General features: G+C 37.2%; 2 protein-coding genes across 6 annotated transcripts in view; both read left to right on the forward strand.

Moving 5' to 3' along the window:
* The window catches only part of PTPN4 (protein tyrosine phosphatase non-receptor type 4), a 107,597-nt gene extending 99,541 nt beyond the window's left edge, over nt 1–8,056 (forward strand). For all 4 annotated transcript variants that reach the window (XM_088146412.1, XM_088146414.1, XM_088146415.1 and 1 more), the window contains one exon: nt 88–8,056. In XM_088146412.1, the coding sequence (XP_088002538.1) occupies nt 88–174 (87 nt within the window). In that variant the 3' untranslated portion in view covers nt 175–8,056. The remainder of the gene's footprint in view (nt 1–87) is intronic.
* A 4,158-nt stretch (nt 8,057–12,214) lies between these two features.
* The window catches only part of EPB41L5 (erythrocyte membrane protein band 4.1 like 5), a 63,468-nt gene continuing 59,376 nt past the window's right edge, over nt 12,215–16,306 (forward strand). The window contains exon 1 of one of the 2 annotated variants that reach the window (XM_025166364.2): nt 12,215–12,485. The gene's annotated coding sequence lies outside the window, so the exon portion shown is untranslated. The remainder of the gene's footprint in view (nt 12,486–16,306) is intronic. The other variant, XM_088146416.1, reaches the window with a different exon arrangement.

Below are 16,306 nucleotides of genomic sequence, written 5' to 3' on the forward strand. Positions count from 1 at the left end.
AGTTTATCATGGTATTTTGAAAGTTTACTGTTAATCTTTAAAATTGTTTTGTTCTGACATACAAATATTTTCACTTTTCTTTTCCAGAGTCAGTACAGATTCGTTTGTGAGGCTATTTTGAAAGTGTACAAAGAAGAACTTGTTAGGCCTTTAAAGACATCACTGCATAAATAGAAAGCAAAAGATACCTTTCAGAGAAGAATCTATAAGACACAAGCTGCACTTGTGCTATAATGTTGCTTGCAAGAAATGGTGTCAGAAAATAATGAAGAACTAAAAAGGACTTCAGCACTATTGCACTTTAAGTTGAAACTGAAAATCAGTCTCTAGAACACTATGATTTTTCTGTGTTGAAAGACTCCATTCATGCTTTGCTTCAAACAAGCCACAGACTGAATGAACTCCATGAGTTCTGGATAATTTTCCAGACTTGGTTGTAGTGCCATATAACCCTTTTGTTTGAAATGCTACAAAAAAGAAAAAAAAAAGCTTGGAATACTTTCATCTTTGTTTGACACCTATCTGTTTCTGAAGCAACAACAATACATGCAAAGCTATTTCTTCCAATGCTAAATTTGTCATGTTATTTGCCACCTTTTATTTTGGTGAAATGTTAGCAATATCCCTTCTATTAGATACACTGCCTACTGAAACAGCACATTTCTCCCTGTGCCCTTCTAGAATCTAACCTGATTACTAATGGAAGGCTGCAGTTTGATCTAATCCAATAATAGCTGCATAATGGCCCATTGAACCAGCATTTTGTTTAGTTGGTATATGGACTACTAGTTCTGTTTCTGTTTCTCAGCATATTACAGCAGCAGTGTGATCTGAAACATGATGTTATCTAATGGGAATGAATGTGTGCATTTTGTCTTAACCCCTTAAGTGCCTTGAGACTTACAGTGTATGTCTTAATGGCAAGGGACTTGTTCTGGCCCTCAAGGGGAAGCTATCATCATAATTAGATTCATTTTGAAGCATGATCCTTGGTGCTTAGAATATGGTACAGTAAGGGGTCACAGAAACACTGTTCCTTTTTTCTCTACAAGTACCTGTGGGTACATTTTACTCTAGCAAAAGCAAAAGTACTCTCGCCTATTAAATATGTAATCTTTGTTTACTGCTATGAATTGAAATGGAAATTCTGACACATTCCTTTCAACTGGTAAACTGCTAGCAATTTATAATTGAAAGCCAATATATTGATTTAGAATTTGTTCTTCTGTTTTACCCTTGCAGTGAAAAGTAATAACTTGACTAGGATCTAACATTTTAATAACATTGATATTCTGCTTTAAATATGCAGACCCAAACTGAGCTTTCCCCATCATAATTATTTTTATCCAAGTTCATGTTTGTTCTTTCTCAAGTCATATTTATGTTGGATTTTGTTTTTTAAAGGAAAAAATGTGCTATTAAAATTTTATAATTGTCCCCTAGAGCTTTCCCATAAGCTCTTTGGGGTCTCTCCATGATACTTCATTCAGGAATTGGCATATATGCAATTGGAAGCAGCGATATCAGAACAGATTGCATATAGGTTTGTTTTTTGTTTCATTTCAAAAATGTTTCTAGGACAGGTAAAGCCCATTAGGCAATGAATATTCCTTTCTTAGTAAGTTGACAATTTAATTCTTTATGAACCTTTAATCTGCCTATAGTTAATTATTTTGATTTGTTATCAGTTTTTTAAAAAGCAAGATATGCAGAATGTGGAATGAGAATATGGAGTTTGTAAAATGCATTTGTGTGTGTATGTGTGTGTGTGTATAGAAAGAGTGAATGAGCATATATGTGTATATACAGAGTTATGCACACATACACACTTGTATTGTGGTGGGAATAACTTACAGATATGTCAGTAGATGAGGAGGCACTTTCTCCAAATCCCCTTTTCCTGCTGTCAGTTGTACTTTCCTAGAACTTGTAGAGGGCTGGAAATAGAGGTATCTCTTTCTCATAACTGCTTCCACAGAGGGATCCCTCACCTTGGATTAAGAGTCTTCCATGGACAGAAGAAACTTCTGTATGTAACATGTTGCCTAGATTCATCCATGATGCATTGAGTTAATTCCCATTCATTTTAAATGCTGTTATACTAACCCTATGCCATGATGTGAAATGAAGGAGTAAACAAAAGCTTTTAGATTTGTTTTTAAAAGGCTTGTAAGATGAGCAGTATTGTTTCTTCATAAACCAAATCTAGCATATTTCTTTAACATAATTGCTTTATTGGCTCTACACACACACACACATCAATACTACTGTTAGGGAATTGGTCAGCTATTCCTTTTATCCACTTTGTGGTTCAAGTGAGATTGGATATAATGAGTTTCAAAAATCCCCACATCCTGAAATGAGCTTTTTCCAATCTGTAGAAATGTAGTTCTTTGTGCTTTCACAAACTGAAGCAAATGCAAAATGCACTTCTATTTCTGACAGCAGTGAAAGTGAAGGGAGTGATTGAATCATTGTTACTCTAGATGAAACAGCTGAAACATCCACAGGCTTTTGGTGGTCTGTTACTATTCAGCAGAACATAAGAAGTTGGAGAGGACAGCTTCATATGATAAAGTGCAATGTGGGAACACGCTTCAAAGTCTGTGCAATCATCTAAACCTTTCTTAGAAGTTGGTGTAAGCAACGTAAACCTTTTAATGGAATGCCTGCAGTGGTGGTTCATACTACTGCTTGCTTTCAGTAAATGCATGAGGAAAACATAATAAATGTATGTCTACTTGTGCTTGCTTAAAAAGGAGGCTTAGTACCTGGAAAGTGGGTGTTGACTTGGATATTATTTTAATTATTATACCATTGTGCTAGTTATTTGCAGGGCTGGTTTGCACTTGGAGCAAGTTAAAGTAAATATTAAATTATTATACCTATTACACCATTAACTAAATCACTTAATGGTCTTACTATTGCCAACATATATGTTAAAAATAATTGTCTCTTTATAAGATTGTTGAAGGGAAAATCTAGGATGGTTCAGCAACATTGTGTATTGTTAATATTGTACTTAAACCCATTCATATGTGAGGTTGCCAAAGTAATATAAATCCATAAGAAACATTGCTACAACAAGGTATAGTATTGTGGCATAGTTTTGGTATTTAATATGTTTATCCAACACAGAGACAGAAACATTAACCACCTTAATGTCTTCCCTCCAAGCTGATACAGGACTTGCTAGTCTATGGCAATGAATACATTTTGAAATTATATTTGCTTGGTAGGGTCACAAACTAAAGGAATTGAAATGCATAAATTGGACAAATTGAATAATAAAAGCATCCTCATGTCATAGAAATGAATTTTCAAAATGCATCTGCCCACTATGATATTAATAATCTTTTACTAATATTTTTATATGATCTAAAAGTTAATAACTGCTAATTGCTTTGCATTGGGTTATGAGGATCTGCATCAAGCTAAAAGGAAAAATATTTTTTGTATGTGTTTCATTCTGTACAAAACATGAAAATGTGTTTCAGGCATAATGTCATATAAAATGAGTGTAATGGATGTCGGATTTTATGGAGAAATATTTTCTTACTATTTGCTAAAAAAATGGGGAGAAAAACTGTAACATTTCCTGTTTTCTAATTCAAGTTGCTTTCATTGTAAATAAGAGCAATAGGGTAATAGTTTTGTGCCAATGTTTTTTTTTTTAAATCTTGAAAACTATAATTATTTAAGGTACTTTTGAAGATTTGTCTCATGCAGAAATCTAGGACTCTAAGACTTGTTAAAATTGTTTTTGTTTTGTTTTGTTTTGCCTTTTAAGTTGTGTGGCTTTGGGGTGATGGGGTTATACTAAGTTTATAAAGTATCCGTAGTATCAGTCATTTCTCTGAGGAATACAGCTAATTAAACTGGCTAATTGCACCACTTAGAGTAATCCCTCCAAATGAGTGGAATATGCATCTCTAGTAATAATAACAATGTTCCTACATTATTATTATTACTATTATTATTATTATTATTATTATTATTATTATTAACATATGAACAAAATTATTCTTGGTGTAGTTGATGGAAATATTTGGACAAGCAAGTTCAGGATATAAATTGGATTGGGTTATGTTAAATTACAGCATTAGATCCCACTATGGAAGCAATAAAGTCCACCATGTATGTACTCTGCAGTCCAAAATATTTTACCACTTTAATTCCCCTTCCCCAAAAATCATGCTGCAACTTCCATCAACAGCTTTATATAAAGATTTCACAAATGTTTTCTACTTGTAAAATACATATCAGTTCTTATATCCTCCAGTGTAGTAGTAGTATCCTGCAATTAATTCTTTAGAAATGCTGCTCTCCTCTAATCAGAAGGCACAAAATGCAAGTGAAGAGAGCTGGAGAGAGGTTTTTTGATAGAACTAGTATGGCCAGCACTTTGCTGCAAGCAAAGGACAGATTAGGATGTAACATCTGTGGAAGGTACAATGAATTGCTTCAGTTGCAGCTGTTTAGGGAGGATAAGAAGTAGAGAAAAAGTGGGATCTCAGCAGTTTTTGTATCTGGTGGAGGCAGAATTCCATTAGATTTTTGGAAGGAGGTCTGCTTGATAGACTAGATTACAACTATGCAGGCCTTCAGCTGGCAATGGATGATTCCCCAGGTACCTGAGAATCTTGTAGCATGTCTACCCCAGACACTGTTAAGCCATATATGTTTTGTTCAAGTGTTCCTCTTCACTGTGACTAAACTCTCTGCAAGGAATGGAGACATCTGGTACTAGTAGTCTTAATTTATAGTTAATAACAAACACAAATTATTTAGATCTGTACATGCTATACAGCAAAGTTACATGCATACATCATCTCCACATGATGTAAAGCATATTGACCAGGATATTGTTTTCATGTGTGTTCCATCCATACACATGAACAATTTATTGGACCATATAGATTAAATACCTACATAAGTAGAAAGTGTACAAGGTGGCAGGGAAGAACTTGCCTTCCACTAGTTATTAATAAATGTCTAGATGTTGTATTATAAAAGAGTGGAAGATCAGAAGAAGAATTTTTTTTTCTTCCACTATCCCTATGAGCATTAAAATAAGGCTCTTCACTGAAGAGAAGTTATAGTGAATTCATTTCCTTCTCTGTAGGCAACCAGTCTCCATTCACTTGTAGCTGAATAGGCATAGAAGCAGATTCTCAGATGCAGTAAACTAGCCATGGTAGTGATTTAGTGCACATACCTACCTGAACATAATTTCATTTTGCCAGTTTGACTTGCTTCCAAGCAAATGAGTTGAGAGAGAGGCCTTTTGAGAGAGATGCCTTAACTACAAATACAGTGGCTTGGATCTAAAGGTGCTGTTGCACTTGTGAGAGGTTTCTGGATTACAGAAGGAAATCCCTTACAATAGCCTTCCCCAATCTGGACATCTTCCAAATGAATGGAATTCTGGAAGCTGAAATCCAGAGGATTCCCAGATGGGAAAGGCAATTTCTGTTTAGTCTTATTACAGATCTGTGCCACATCACATGCCATTGGTCCCAAATCTTCAGGGGTAAATTTTAAATTCAGGAAGAGGTGTAAAAGTGCAGATCCTTGAACACAATCTATTAGCTAAGAGGCCTGTGATTTATATTCTGGGGAGATGATAATCTCATCTTTCTAATACATTCTGCATTTGCTACAAATCTTTTAGTGATAGTGTGTGTGGGCTGGTTAATTTTTATATGCAGCTGCCATGTTTTCATAAAAATGGAAGATTAACCAGTTTGCCATTGCCACATGCTGCAAAATAAGGAATACTGGGTACAGATCTAAATAATCTAGTTCACTGTAACATTTAAATAGCTTTTAAAAAAAATGGAGAGACATTTAAAACAGATACTGGAATTGTTAGAAGGGAAAACATTAAAACATATGTTTTAATTTAATTTAGTTATAATGGCTAAGCTAGAAATACAAACCAAAGCTAAAATACTTGCATCTCAATCTTCTGAGTGACATAGTAAAAAATAGGCAATTATCCAACCCAAGATGATTTTTTTTATCTGGAGCTTTCAAGGTTTAATTCCCTAGGTTTAAATATTCCTCCACATCAGCTAGAATCTGGGTCATTAGAATATTTAAGGAAATACTTTCAGTGGCTATATGGTAAAATTGCCTTAAGTAAAATGTTACTGGTGCATGATAAACTCCTACAGAGAACTTTGAAGACCACTATATTAATATTTTGGAAATGATTCCCTGGGAAACAAAAGTGGATACTTTGGAAAGTAAGAGAGTTTGACTGACATTATTTGCTGGTAGAATTACTTATTTAACACCATTTTAAATATATTTCATTTTTATCTAAATTTCTTGAAATTCAAAATGGTAGCACTTTATGTAATGCTTTACTACTGAAAGACTTTTTAGATAAAACAAATCTATTATATGATTAGAGAGATGCTTAACTTATTGAGAGTTTATTGGGATTGTTCCTAATGTGAATGCTTTAAAGCTTACCTTTCCAGTTTGCTTCCATCCATGTTAAGATGCATTAATTAACTCTAAATTGTTAATCTTGCCACCTTTCAGATGAACGCTTAATATTAATGCTTGTGTATCCATTATACTGCTAGTACAGTATATCTCATATTATACCAATGCAGTTCTTAATGCACTACACCTTTTTTTCAAATTTAGTTTCAGACTTGTAATAATCAGCGGTGATATTAAATAATCCCCACAAAATAGTTATCAGTTCTTTTATATTTAATTTTCTCAGTGTCTGATATTTTGCCATATATGAAAAGTTTATAATGGCCTTGGATCCAGTAGCTGTGCAATTCAGTGTCTAGTTGTTATTTAGACAGTTCTATAAGACATTCTCAAACTTGGGAAACCTTGGAGGGAAACCTCAAATGCAGCCTAATTATGAAAGCAAAAATGATCGAAACCTTAATACAAATGTGGGAAGGGCTTACATGCCCATGAAATGCTTTGATTCCCGTCTAGCATTTTAACGCTTGTTTTAAAATCTGGAAATCAGCAAGAGTTGTTTGTATAACTTTAAATTATAAATAAAGAGTAGGTAATGCACAAAAATAGTTTTAAGAGGGGAAAGTTGCAATTTGCGTAGGTAAAGACTATGATAGAATTGGAGGTTCTAAAACAATTAGTGCTAAGTTGTATTGTATTCTTCTATTGTATAATAAACTAACCAGTATGATTATCTCCACACATTAGAGGCTGGTTTCAAGTGTAACATTAATATGGATACTAAGCTAATGATGCGATTCTCCTAGCAAATTCTAAAACATGTTTGTGTTTATATGTAGGATTTCTTTCTTTTTTCTGGCACAGGTGCTATTCTGTATGTAAATATAAAGGTTATAAAATCTAGTGTCTGGATCATATTCACTGTTCTGTGGGTGGCCATATTTATTTTTTGCTGGAATGAATTTGCATGTTTTTTGTGATTTTGCGTTGTCCAGTTCATCTGGATGCTACGCTGCTCAGTGAATGGGCTGTGACCATCTCATTTATATCTAAAGCCAAGATAACTGTCCCTCTTTTCTTCATTGTGCAAGTTTGTTCTCGTACAGATTGATTTGTCTTTGAACTTGCGTGTTTTCATTTTTTAGAAACCAAGATTATTCAGCTAAGAGCCTCTACATTAAGTAGCAGGAAATGTGCTCTGTTTAACATGCACTTGGATTTGTTTAACACTGGACAATGTGGAAAGAATTCATCATTCATCACTGCAGCTACTGTATGCTTTAAAAAGGGCCTTATATGTTTTGCCTGCATTGGAGTATAAGGAGATCCTCATCATTAATAAGGTACACTAATGATATACATACAATACCAGCAGCTCCCAGAAGAAAATAAGTAAATATTTAACATTTAACAAATCTTGTTTTTAGTCTTAAGAGCAACTTCCTTCTATTATGTGAAACATATGCTGTTATACATATTTTGTGGATATATTTAATTTTGATTGACAAATAGTTGTCTAGGTACAAACTTGAAAATATATAGTTTACTTGTGAATCTTAATTGTTTAATTGCAAAATAAAGATGTGCTTTAGTAAAAGTTTAAGGGTTTTTTTTAATATTATTATGAGAAGCTGTCTCTTAAGTTTGCTACATTAGTCCATATCATTTGTATAATTTTTAATCTTTGGAAATTCTAGGTACATATTTCACCTGCTTTCCAAATGGGAATTCATGCTCTTTGTAAGTTTGCACATACTTGCCACCATCAAGCACTGAACTTGTGTATTTAATGCTACTTTCATTAAAAAATACAAATGGGGTATTTTTTTTTCTGGGCCCAGCCATTGCTTTTTAGATTACATCTCCCAGCATCTTACTCAAAAGCCGAGTAGACTTTGAGAAGAAAATGTTAGACAATCATACAATAAGTGTTTAATATGTCTTTTCACATGTATTTATTTGCTTATATCCCATCTTTAGACCAATAGATTATGCTCAAACCAGCTAACAGAAAATAAAAACAGTGCAAGTAATACATACTTAGAAACGAATGGTAAATTTAGCCCAACCATAAGACAAACACACATACTACCCTTCTAACTTCTACTGTTTTATATTACTGTAATAATAGTCTCAAACTCTGAACAGCCCCCAAGATTCTCATGTTCTGAGAGGAAAAGGACCTCAGTCCTACTTGGGAAGAAGGAAAGTTCCATCATTGCCAACATATATATGACTTTATCTACAATACTTACCGCCTTATTTTTTGGGCAGAGCTGTTGTCTTATTGCAACAGCTTCTGTAATATAAATCTTTGCGTCACACCCACTTTTAATGCCCATTTTCCAATAGTGATCTTAGTGTATGTGTGTGTACACATGCATATTTTTACATACTAGTTGCATAAGCAGATACTTATCTGAATCTGCGAAGAAGCAGAGATAAGTTTCCTGAAGTCCTCTAACCATGCACCTGAAAATAGGCTTTGTTGAAAACAGACATGCATTGTTTGCTTTGCTGTAAGATAGCCCAGTTTCAGTCCCCAGCTTTTCTGATGATAGGGTCAATGTACAGGTGATAGAGAAGAACAATGTCTAAAATCCCAGAGCGAAAAGAAGACAATGCCATGTTAATATGTCAACTACCCTACTGTTTTTTTAAACTGCTCAGAGATCTGAGTATGGGAATATATAATATAGGAAACTCTTGAATGTATAATAAACACTGGATCTCAACAAATTCAGTATGTGCTGCAGCCAATTGGGTATTTCTAATATAACATGTTTTATTTACCATACTTCTTATATGCTTTTTTGAGTGCAGTCTTCCAAAAACAGCTTGGAGTATAAAACATCCAATTCCATATCAACAGAATAAGTTCACAAAAATTATATGAAAATGTAAGTGTTGAAAATGTAAAGAATTTACCAGTTAACCAAGGCAAAGCCAAAAAAGATCAATAACAATAAAAGCCAGCTAAATCAGGAGGAACTTCTGTGGCAAAACAGTCCTATGCAGCACTATACATGGCTTAATGGCAAACCAGCAAGTAAAGCCTCTAATACATGGACAAGTTCATAAGCGTAGACCAGTGTAGACAGGTCATACAAATTTTCTGCACCTTTTGGCAATTCTAAAACTCTTCAGATTTTTACTGCAAATCACCAATGTGTATGATTGCCCATTAATTTTTGATTGAGGACTATACAGCAAATGGTGTGCAAGTCAACATATGAGGCTTAATACACGTAAATCCTACTAAAGCAGATACATATCCAGTATGAAGAAAATTCTGGCCTGCCCATTTGCGTGTTATATCTTGTCCAGAACACTGCCTATCCCTTTCTATATAACTCTGCAGATTGTACACGATTTATGGCTTCATAGTTCAAAACACAACTACAACTGGCTGTATTCTCCATCAGAATTTGTATTCAACATGACACATCAAGTTGGGACACATCATAGTAGTCCAATCTACTAACTCTCATTGATGAATTATACTCTGGTTTCCCACCTGGATACGTTTGGTCTGATGTAAGTTGAAAAGGCCCATAGTTGACATGAATCCCAAGTTGCCCAAAAACGTTAGCTTCAGCATAAATGCCAAAATCCCAGATCATAATATTTAAGAATCTTCACCACCACCTCCCAAGATTTTCACCCAAGGAGATGGTAAGGTAAAGGAATATGCCAATAAAAACCCTATTCTGTTTCAAGAAACCAACCTGCTTCAGATATAAGAAGCACGGACTATTGGAAAGGCTACCTAATTATGAGATGGAAATTGTGTCAGCCAAGGACCTTTTCCTACCTCCCAAGCCATATTTGATAGTGTCCCCTATAATTTGGTGGATGTATCTGGAAGAGGATTCCATATATCCCTTCATTTAATTGAGTCCTTTGGAAATGCAGCAGTATAAAAATACAGTCAATAAATGAACATTTGCAATTTTGAAATGAAATGAATATTTGCAATTTTGACCATATTTTACACACGTGTCTTACTGGTGCTTTTCTTTTGTATTTAAATGGAATGGAAACTACCATATGCAGAGGAGTTTCTTGTAAATCTTAAATGATGTCTTTCATAAGTTTTAGCTTCATGTTTGTCTAATCATACAAATATCTTTATCTTCCATATTATTAACAGCCTGAATCAAACCACTGCAGGATGGCCTCTTCACTGAAGGTTGTGGACTACAATATACCATGCTGGCCCAGTGTGGGGTTAGTAGATAGATATTTTCAGACTACCCAGTCTAGGGCTGAAAGAAAGTGACTGGCTGAAAGTCACCCAACTAGCTTCCATGACTAAAGAGGGACTACAATCTGGGTCTCCCACTCCTAGTCCACATACTTATCCATTACACCCCACTGGCTCTCCTTCTGAATTAAAATTTAAAATATTCCCAAAACCTTTTCAAAAATACAGCATTGGAGACATGTCTCCATATAACATATATATTGTCCAGGTCAGAAGGAAAACTATGTAAAAATGTAGAAAACTTTTGGTCTAAATTTACACATTTGCCTAGTAGATTTTTTATGGCTATCTAAAGTTTAGAATCTGGGGAAAAAATCAGAATCTGTAGCTCTCCAGATTTAAACTCTAGTCCTAAAACAGAGGACATTAGGATGAGTTAACCCAGAATATACAAATGGCTTCTAACACATGTACAGCAACAGCATATGTTACTCCTCCCATATCTCTGAAATAGGATTTGGATCTCCATCCACCTGGGATACTTTTGTTGAACGACTTTTTGTTCTGAAATATTTACTTCTGGAACATTATGAACCATCCTTGGAAAGGTAGAATCAGTACATTCTGGAGGAAAAGCATGTTCTAGAAAAAATTAGAAGAATTGATGCCTGGATCAGAGTTTTGCACATCCCTGGTTTTTAGAATCCCCCCCCTTCTAATTCTCATGGATCAACACTGCTAGTTATTGATATGCTGTTGTCTTTCTGGTGAACAGCTGAAGACGTGCCTGTTTAATTTTGCTTTTCTAGGCTAATAACTACTCCAGGATTAGGCTGTTTTTTAGGTTGCCAGTGTCATTATTTTCCAAAGTAACCTTGTTTTAATTTTTGTATTGTTTCTGAAAGGATCGGTTTATTTTATTCTGTTGTAAAGTTTTCTGGGCTCCCCGTGGGGAAAACCTGTATAGAAATTAAATTACTATTACTACTACTACTACTACTAAATAATAGCAATAATAGCAATAATAATAATAATAATATTGCTAATCATCGCAATTATAATGTAAACAAGGTGGCGCTGTTTCCTCTGAAGTGAGTTAATGGCGTGAGCGATTCAAAGTGTGCCGTATTTTGATTTTATTATTTTTTAGAAATTATACCCTTAGGGCCACCATATCTGTGCTGCCAAAATCCGAACAACCGCGAGTTGGCAGTTCAAGTACAGAAAATTCTTTGACACTTGGCTCCCCTCTCCTGGTGGTCCGGAGTTTGGCAGCCCGGATATAAAAGCCCTAGTATATCGCTTCCTACTGCATAAACTCAACGCGGTGTCCAATAAAGTTCAAAAACAGGATTGGTTTGAAAAACCTTAAAAGAATAAAACGGTCCAGTCAGTAAACTAAACGGTTCGTACAGGCTTCAGGGGTCGCAACTCTGTTGGTTTTCTGGCAACAGACCAGCAGGGCTAGCGCTCGGGAAACCGCTTTAGACGAAACGCGTTTGGAACTTGCGACGTGGGAACGCAAGAAAACCCAGTGGCCACCTTCCTTTCCCGAGAGCTCGCCAAGCCCCCGCGCGTCTGCTTGGTGGCCTGTCTTGCAGCGAACCCGCGCGGCCAGCGCTTGCGGGGGAGGCCCGGGCGGGCGAGAGAAGAGGAGGCGGAGGAGAGAGGCGGCTCCCTAGTCTCACTCGGCGGCCATTTGCCTCCGCCCCTCGTCCCTTTCCTCGTCGCCACTGGGATCCGATCCCGCCAGAGCTGCTCTCAGCGCCGGCGGCCGGGTCGCGGAAGAGCGCCGCTGGAAGCGAAGGCGGCTGGGCTGGTAAGTGGGGTGGGGGTGGGGAGGACGTGGGGTGCTTTTTTGGAAAAGCAAGGTAAAGTTTCGCGAAGAGCCGCATCCAGGCTGTTGCTTCTTTCCTTTGCTTCCTCCGTCCCTTCCCTTTGTCGCCCTCAGAGACGCTTTCGAAACTCTCCAGAAATCTTCCCTTCCTCTTATCTGTGGCCTGCAAGGTTAGGTGCCTGTGGATCCCAAGCGACGCCTCGCGCCGTGGGGGGTGGGGTGGGGTGGGGTGTCTGGTGCCCCTTCGCCTTCATGGATACCACTCTGCCTCTGGGGTGGCCACCTCCCTTTCCCCCCCATACGCACACGCGCGTCATGCCTTGTTCAGATGGCCGTGTAAACCCTTCCTCCCCACCCCACTCCCTGGATCTATCCAGTTGTTCCTGTCGACCGGCTCCAAAGGGTGTCGCGGGTATTGTGACAAAAGCGCGCTTAGGTGTGAGTGAAATGAGTCCAAAGTGCATCGAGCAGGAATAAAAAGTGATTTTAAAATAGGGGTTATAACCGTTGTTTTCTGCCTCTAGCACCTCGATGTTTTTATCCATTAGAGTAGTCCTCTCCAACTGCCCCGGTGTCAGGCTCAGTTTGGTTCTGTTCGCAAGGTTCTCTGGTCAGTCGTTGTAAGTTTCCCATTTCTTCTGAACTCTGGCCAGTATGGAAAAAGGGAAGTACTTTAACCTGTTTCCCCATTTCCATAGCACCTATGTGTTGCTTTATATCCCCTTTCTTTTAACTGTGGACAAGGTTAGCTAAATCTTCATTTTCCCAGATTTTGCTGGAAGCCCCTCAATCCCCAATATGTATGCATGCACTTGATCTGCTTAGTAAATTATCATGGGGATATTCTAAGTATTTAGCCCAGATACTGTTTTCTTAACGTGTTCTAAAACTGGGTTCTAATCCAATTCCCACTTGTATCTGGTGGAATGGTGCGAGTGCATTCTGTATTTATGGTTCTCCTATTTTTTTTCCTAAATATGTATGTGGCCCCATCATGAGTGCTCTGTGAAACTTCTTACATGTAATGAAATAAGCAAGCCTGTACTTATTGTGTGAAACTGACTGTATGAAGGGAAGGGATTATACGTATATAAACATATCTTCTTGTTGCATGCTAGCAGAGGATGAACTACCCATAGCAATTGCTGTGATAGAGGTATCATATCAGAGCAAAATGTTATGTGGTTAGAAAAATCCCTATAGATTCCATACTCTTGAGGCAATTTATAACAGAATGGGCTATAAATGGGCTGTTTCTTGTTATTGTCTACTGTCTGTGTGCTTACAGTAGTGAGCATTTTTGCAACCTTTACCAAACAAGTAACTCTGCCATATGCATGTACACCTGCTACGCTTCCCCCTCCACCTTCTTTCTTATTGTATGTGTAAGAGTATATGCAATCTGTTCTCTCACCGAGAAACTACCCACTCTTTTTCCAATGCATATTTTTCCTTTACCATAGCCAAGGAGATTTCCACTTGCTCCTTCTTGATTCTCAGACTATGAAGTTAGTCCTTTCATGGAACTGTAAATGATTGTTTGGGGAAGGCACACTAACTGAAATTATTTAATTAAACAAGGAGACAAAATTCGCAGCACCTCCTTCCAGGTTCCAAGCCAAGATAAAATATGCAGCTTTGCCGTAACCTAAGAGATTCTTTCTGTGAGCCTTAAACAATAGCCTTGTAGAAAACAGATCTGATACTTGTATGTACTATCTTGTGTGAAACTGCCAGTAATAGCTGGTTTGTATACATGTTTCAGGTTCAATCCCCACATCTCAAGTCCAAAAAAAAAAAAAAGCCTGTAATAAAAGAATTGGAAAAGACTTTGTTCTATTTCTCACAGAATCTTAGTTAAAGCAACCAGTATTATGTAGCTAAATTAATAGTCTGTTACAGCAGTTTTATATATTTAGAAAGTGTAACACACTTAATTGCATACTCATAATTTTTTAAACTTAGGGTCTGGAGTTGTTTCAAAAACAGACCAGATTTGAATTAACCAGTTGTTAATGGAAGCAGATATGATTGGATTATACTGACATTTTTAAGGTTTTAGCCATAAGCAGTACAGCTGGAGTTTAAAATTTAAATCTCCCAGTTGTGCTAACTTGACCTTTGAAGAATTCCAGGCTTCCACAATGACAGCCTGTGAAGGCAAGGCCAGGCAAACAAGAAGTGGAAGGTATATATGCCAGTTTATCCTTTCTAGTAATGGTGGAAGATAAAACTTCTGCCATTATTTGGATTCAACTATGAGTCATGCAAGATAGAAACTCCAAGAATGTTCTTAATGTGTATTGTATGTGGGTAGGCTGGCTTCCCCTGTTCTGTCTCAAAAAGTTTGTGAAATCTACCTGTAGGCAAGATCTTATTTTTGCATAATACCAGAACTTATAATGTATGATCATCCTCCAGTTTCTTAAAATAGGAAAGTGAATAGAGAAGCTCTTTTGCCACTTAGTCATTGGATCTAATAATGTATGTATCCCAAAGTGCTTTTAAACAATTGTTGAATACAATTCAACATTTGCATCAGCTGACAGGTAAAATCATATTGTTTTAATTCTCTATAGTGCAGCTATTCCTTATCTGGGCATACACTCTACTGTCATATTTGCCTGCCCAAGGTATGGAGATTACAAGGCTGGCTTTAATCTTCCTAGTTTTAACACCAGTATAAATACTGTAATCATAAACTATTTAGGTGGATGCACAGCATCTGTTGAGATGAAAGAAGTGACATCTTGTGATGTTACCTGGAAAGTTTTTGAACCTGCAGATTCCAAAGAAGCAGAGTTCTTTGTAATCTTAATTCCATCATTTGTGGACTGAACCCCGCCCCATCCAGCTGATTAAAGGGAACAGAGAGTTGGATCCAGGTAGGAGCCAACACTTCTTTGAAATAAGGCAGTGTTGTCTTGAAAGATACCCTGGCTTGCTCATTCCTCAAGAAACTTGGCCTGGACGCAATGGAATTGAGACAATACTGCCAAATTGGCAACCTTCCTTTTTGCGGGAAAGTTGTTGAAAACGTGGTGGGGTCACACTTACAGAAATCTTGGGGGGGGGGTGGATTATCTGAACCCATGGGAGTCTGGCTTCAAGCATAGATGCAGGAGAGACCACATTAGTCCCTCTCATGGATGATCCTGTGGCTTGAATGGAGGGAGCACAACCAACCCTGTCCTCCTATATATTTCAGTGGCTTTCAAAGCTGTCCACACAATGCTGTATCCTTCTGGACTGTCTGTGAGGGTTGAGATTTTTAAGCACTGTTTTATTGACCCCGTTGGGGTTGGGGGAGAGATGGGTCCATGGGTGGTCTGTTATGGGATGTCTTAAGGCTTGGTGCTTTCCCCTATCCTGTTTAATATCTACATAAAACTATTGGGAGAAGTCATCTGTTTGGGGTGATACTCAGTTGTACATTTCCACCCAAGGCTTATTTGGAGATGCAGTTGAAATTCTGACCATGAAAAAACAGGCTGAGACTCAGTCCAAAGAGTGGCTGTTAATTTAAAAGCCTACTGATTGCAATCCTGCACCAACTTTAATTCTCAAGGAGGTGGTGCTTTCCCAGAGAGAGTAGTTTCCAAAGTGGGTAGTCCTCTGGGACTTGCAACTCCTGCTTGAAAAGCAGGTAGAAGCTCTGGCTAGTGTTTTAAGTACAACCTTACCTGGAACAGGATGCTCTGAAGATGATCATGCATGCCCTTATAATCTCTTGGTTAGATTACTAGAATTTGTCCAAATGAGACTGCCCCTGAAAACTACCCAGAAACTTCAGCTGGTCCAGG

The sequence above is a fragment of the Python bivittatus genome, unplaced genomic scaffold, assembly GCF_059951505.1.
Source record: "Python bivittatus isolate LINGU-HERP-01145 unplaced genomic scaffold, Pbiv_v1 ctg000480_np1212, whole genome shotgun sequence".
Lineage (NCBI taxonomy): Eukaryota > Metazoa > Chordata > Lepidosauria > Squamata > Pythonidae > Python > Python bivittatus.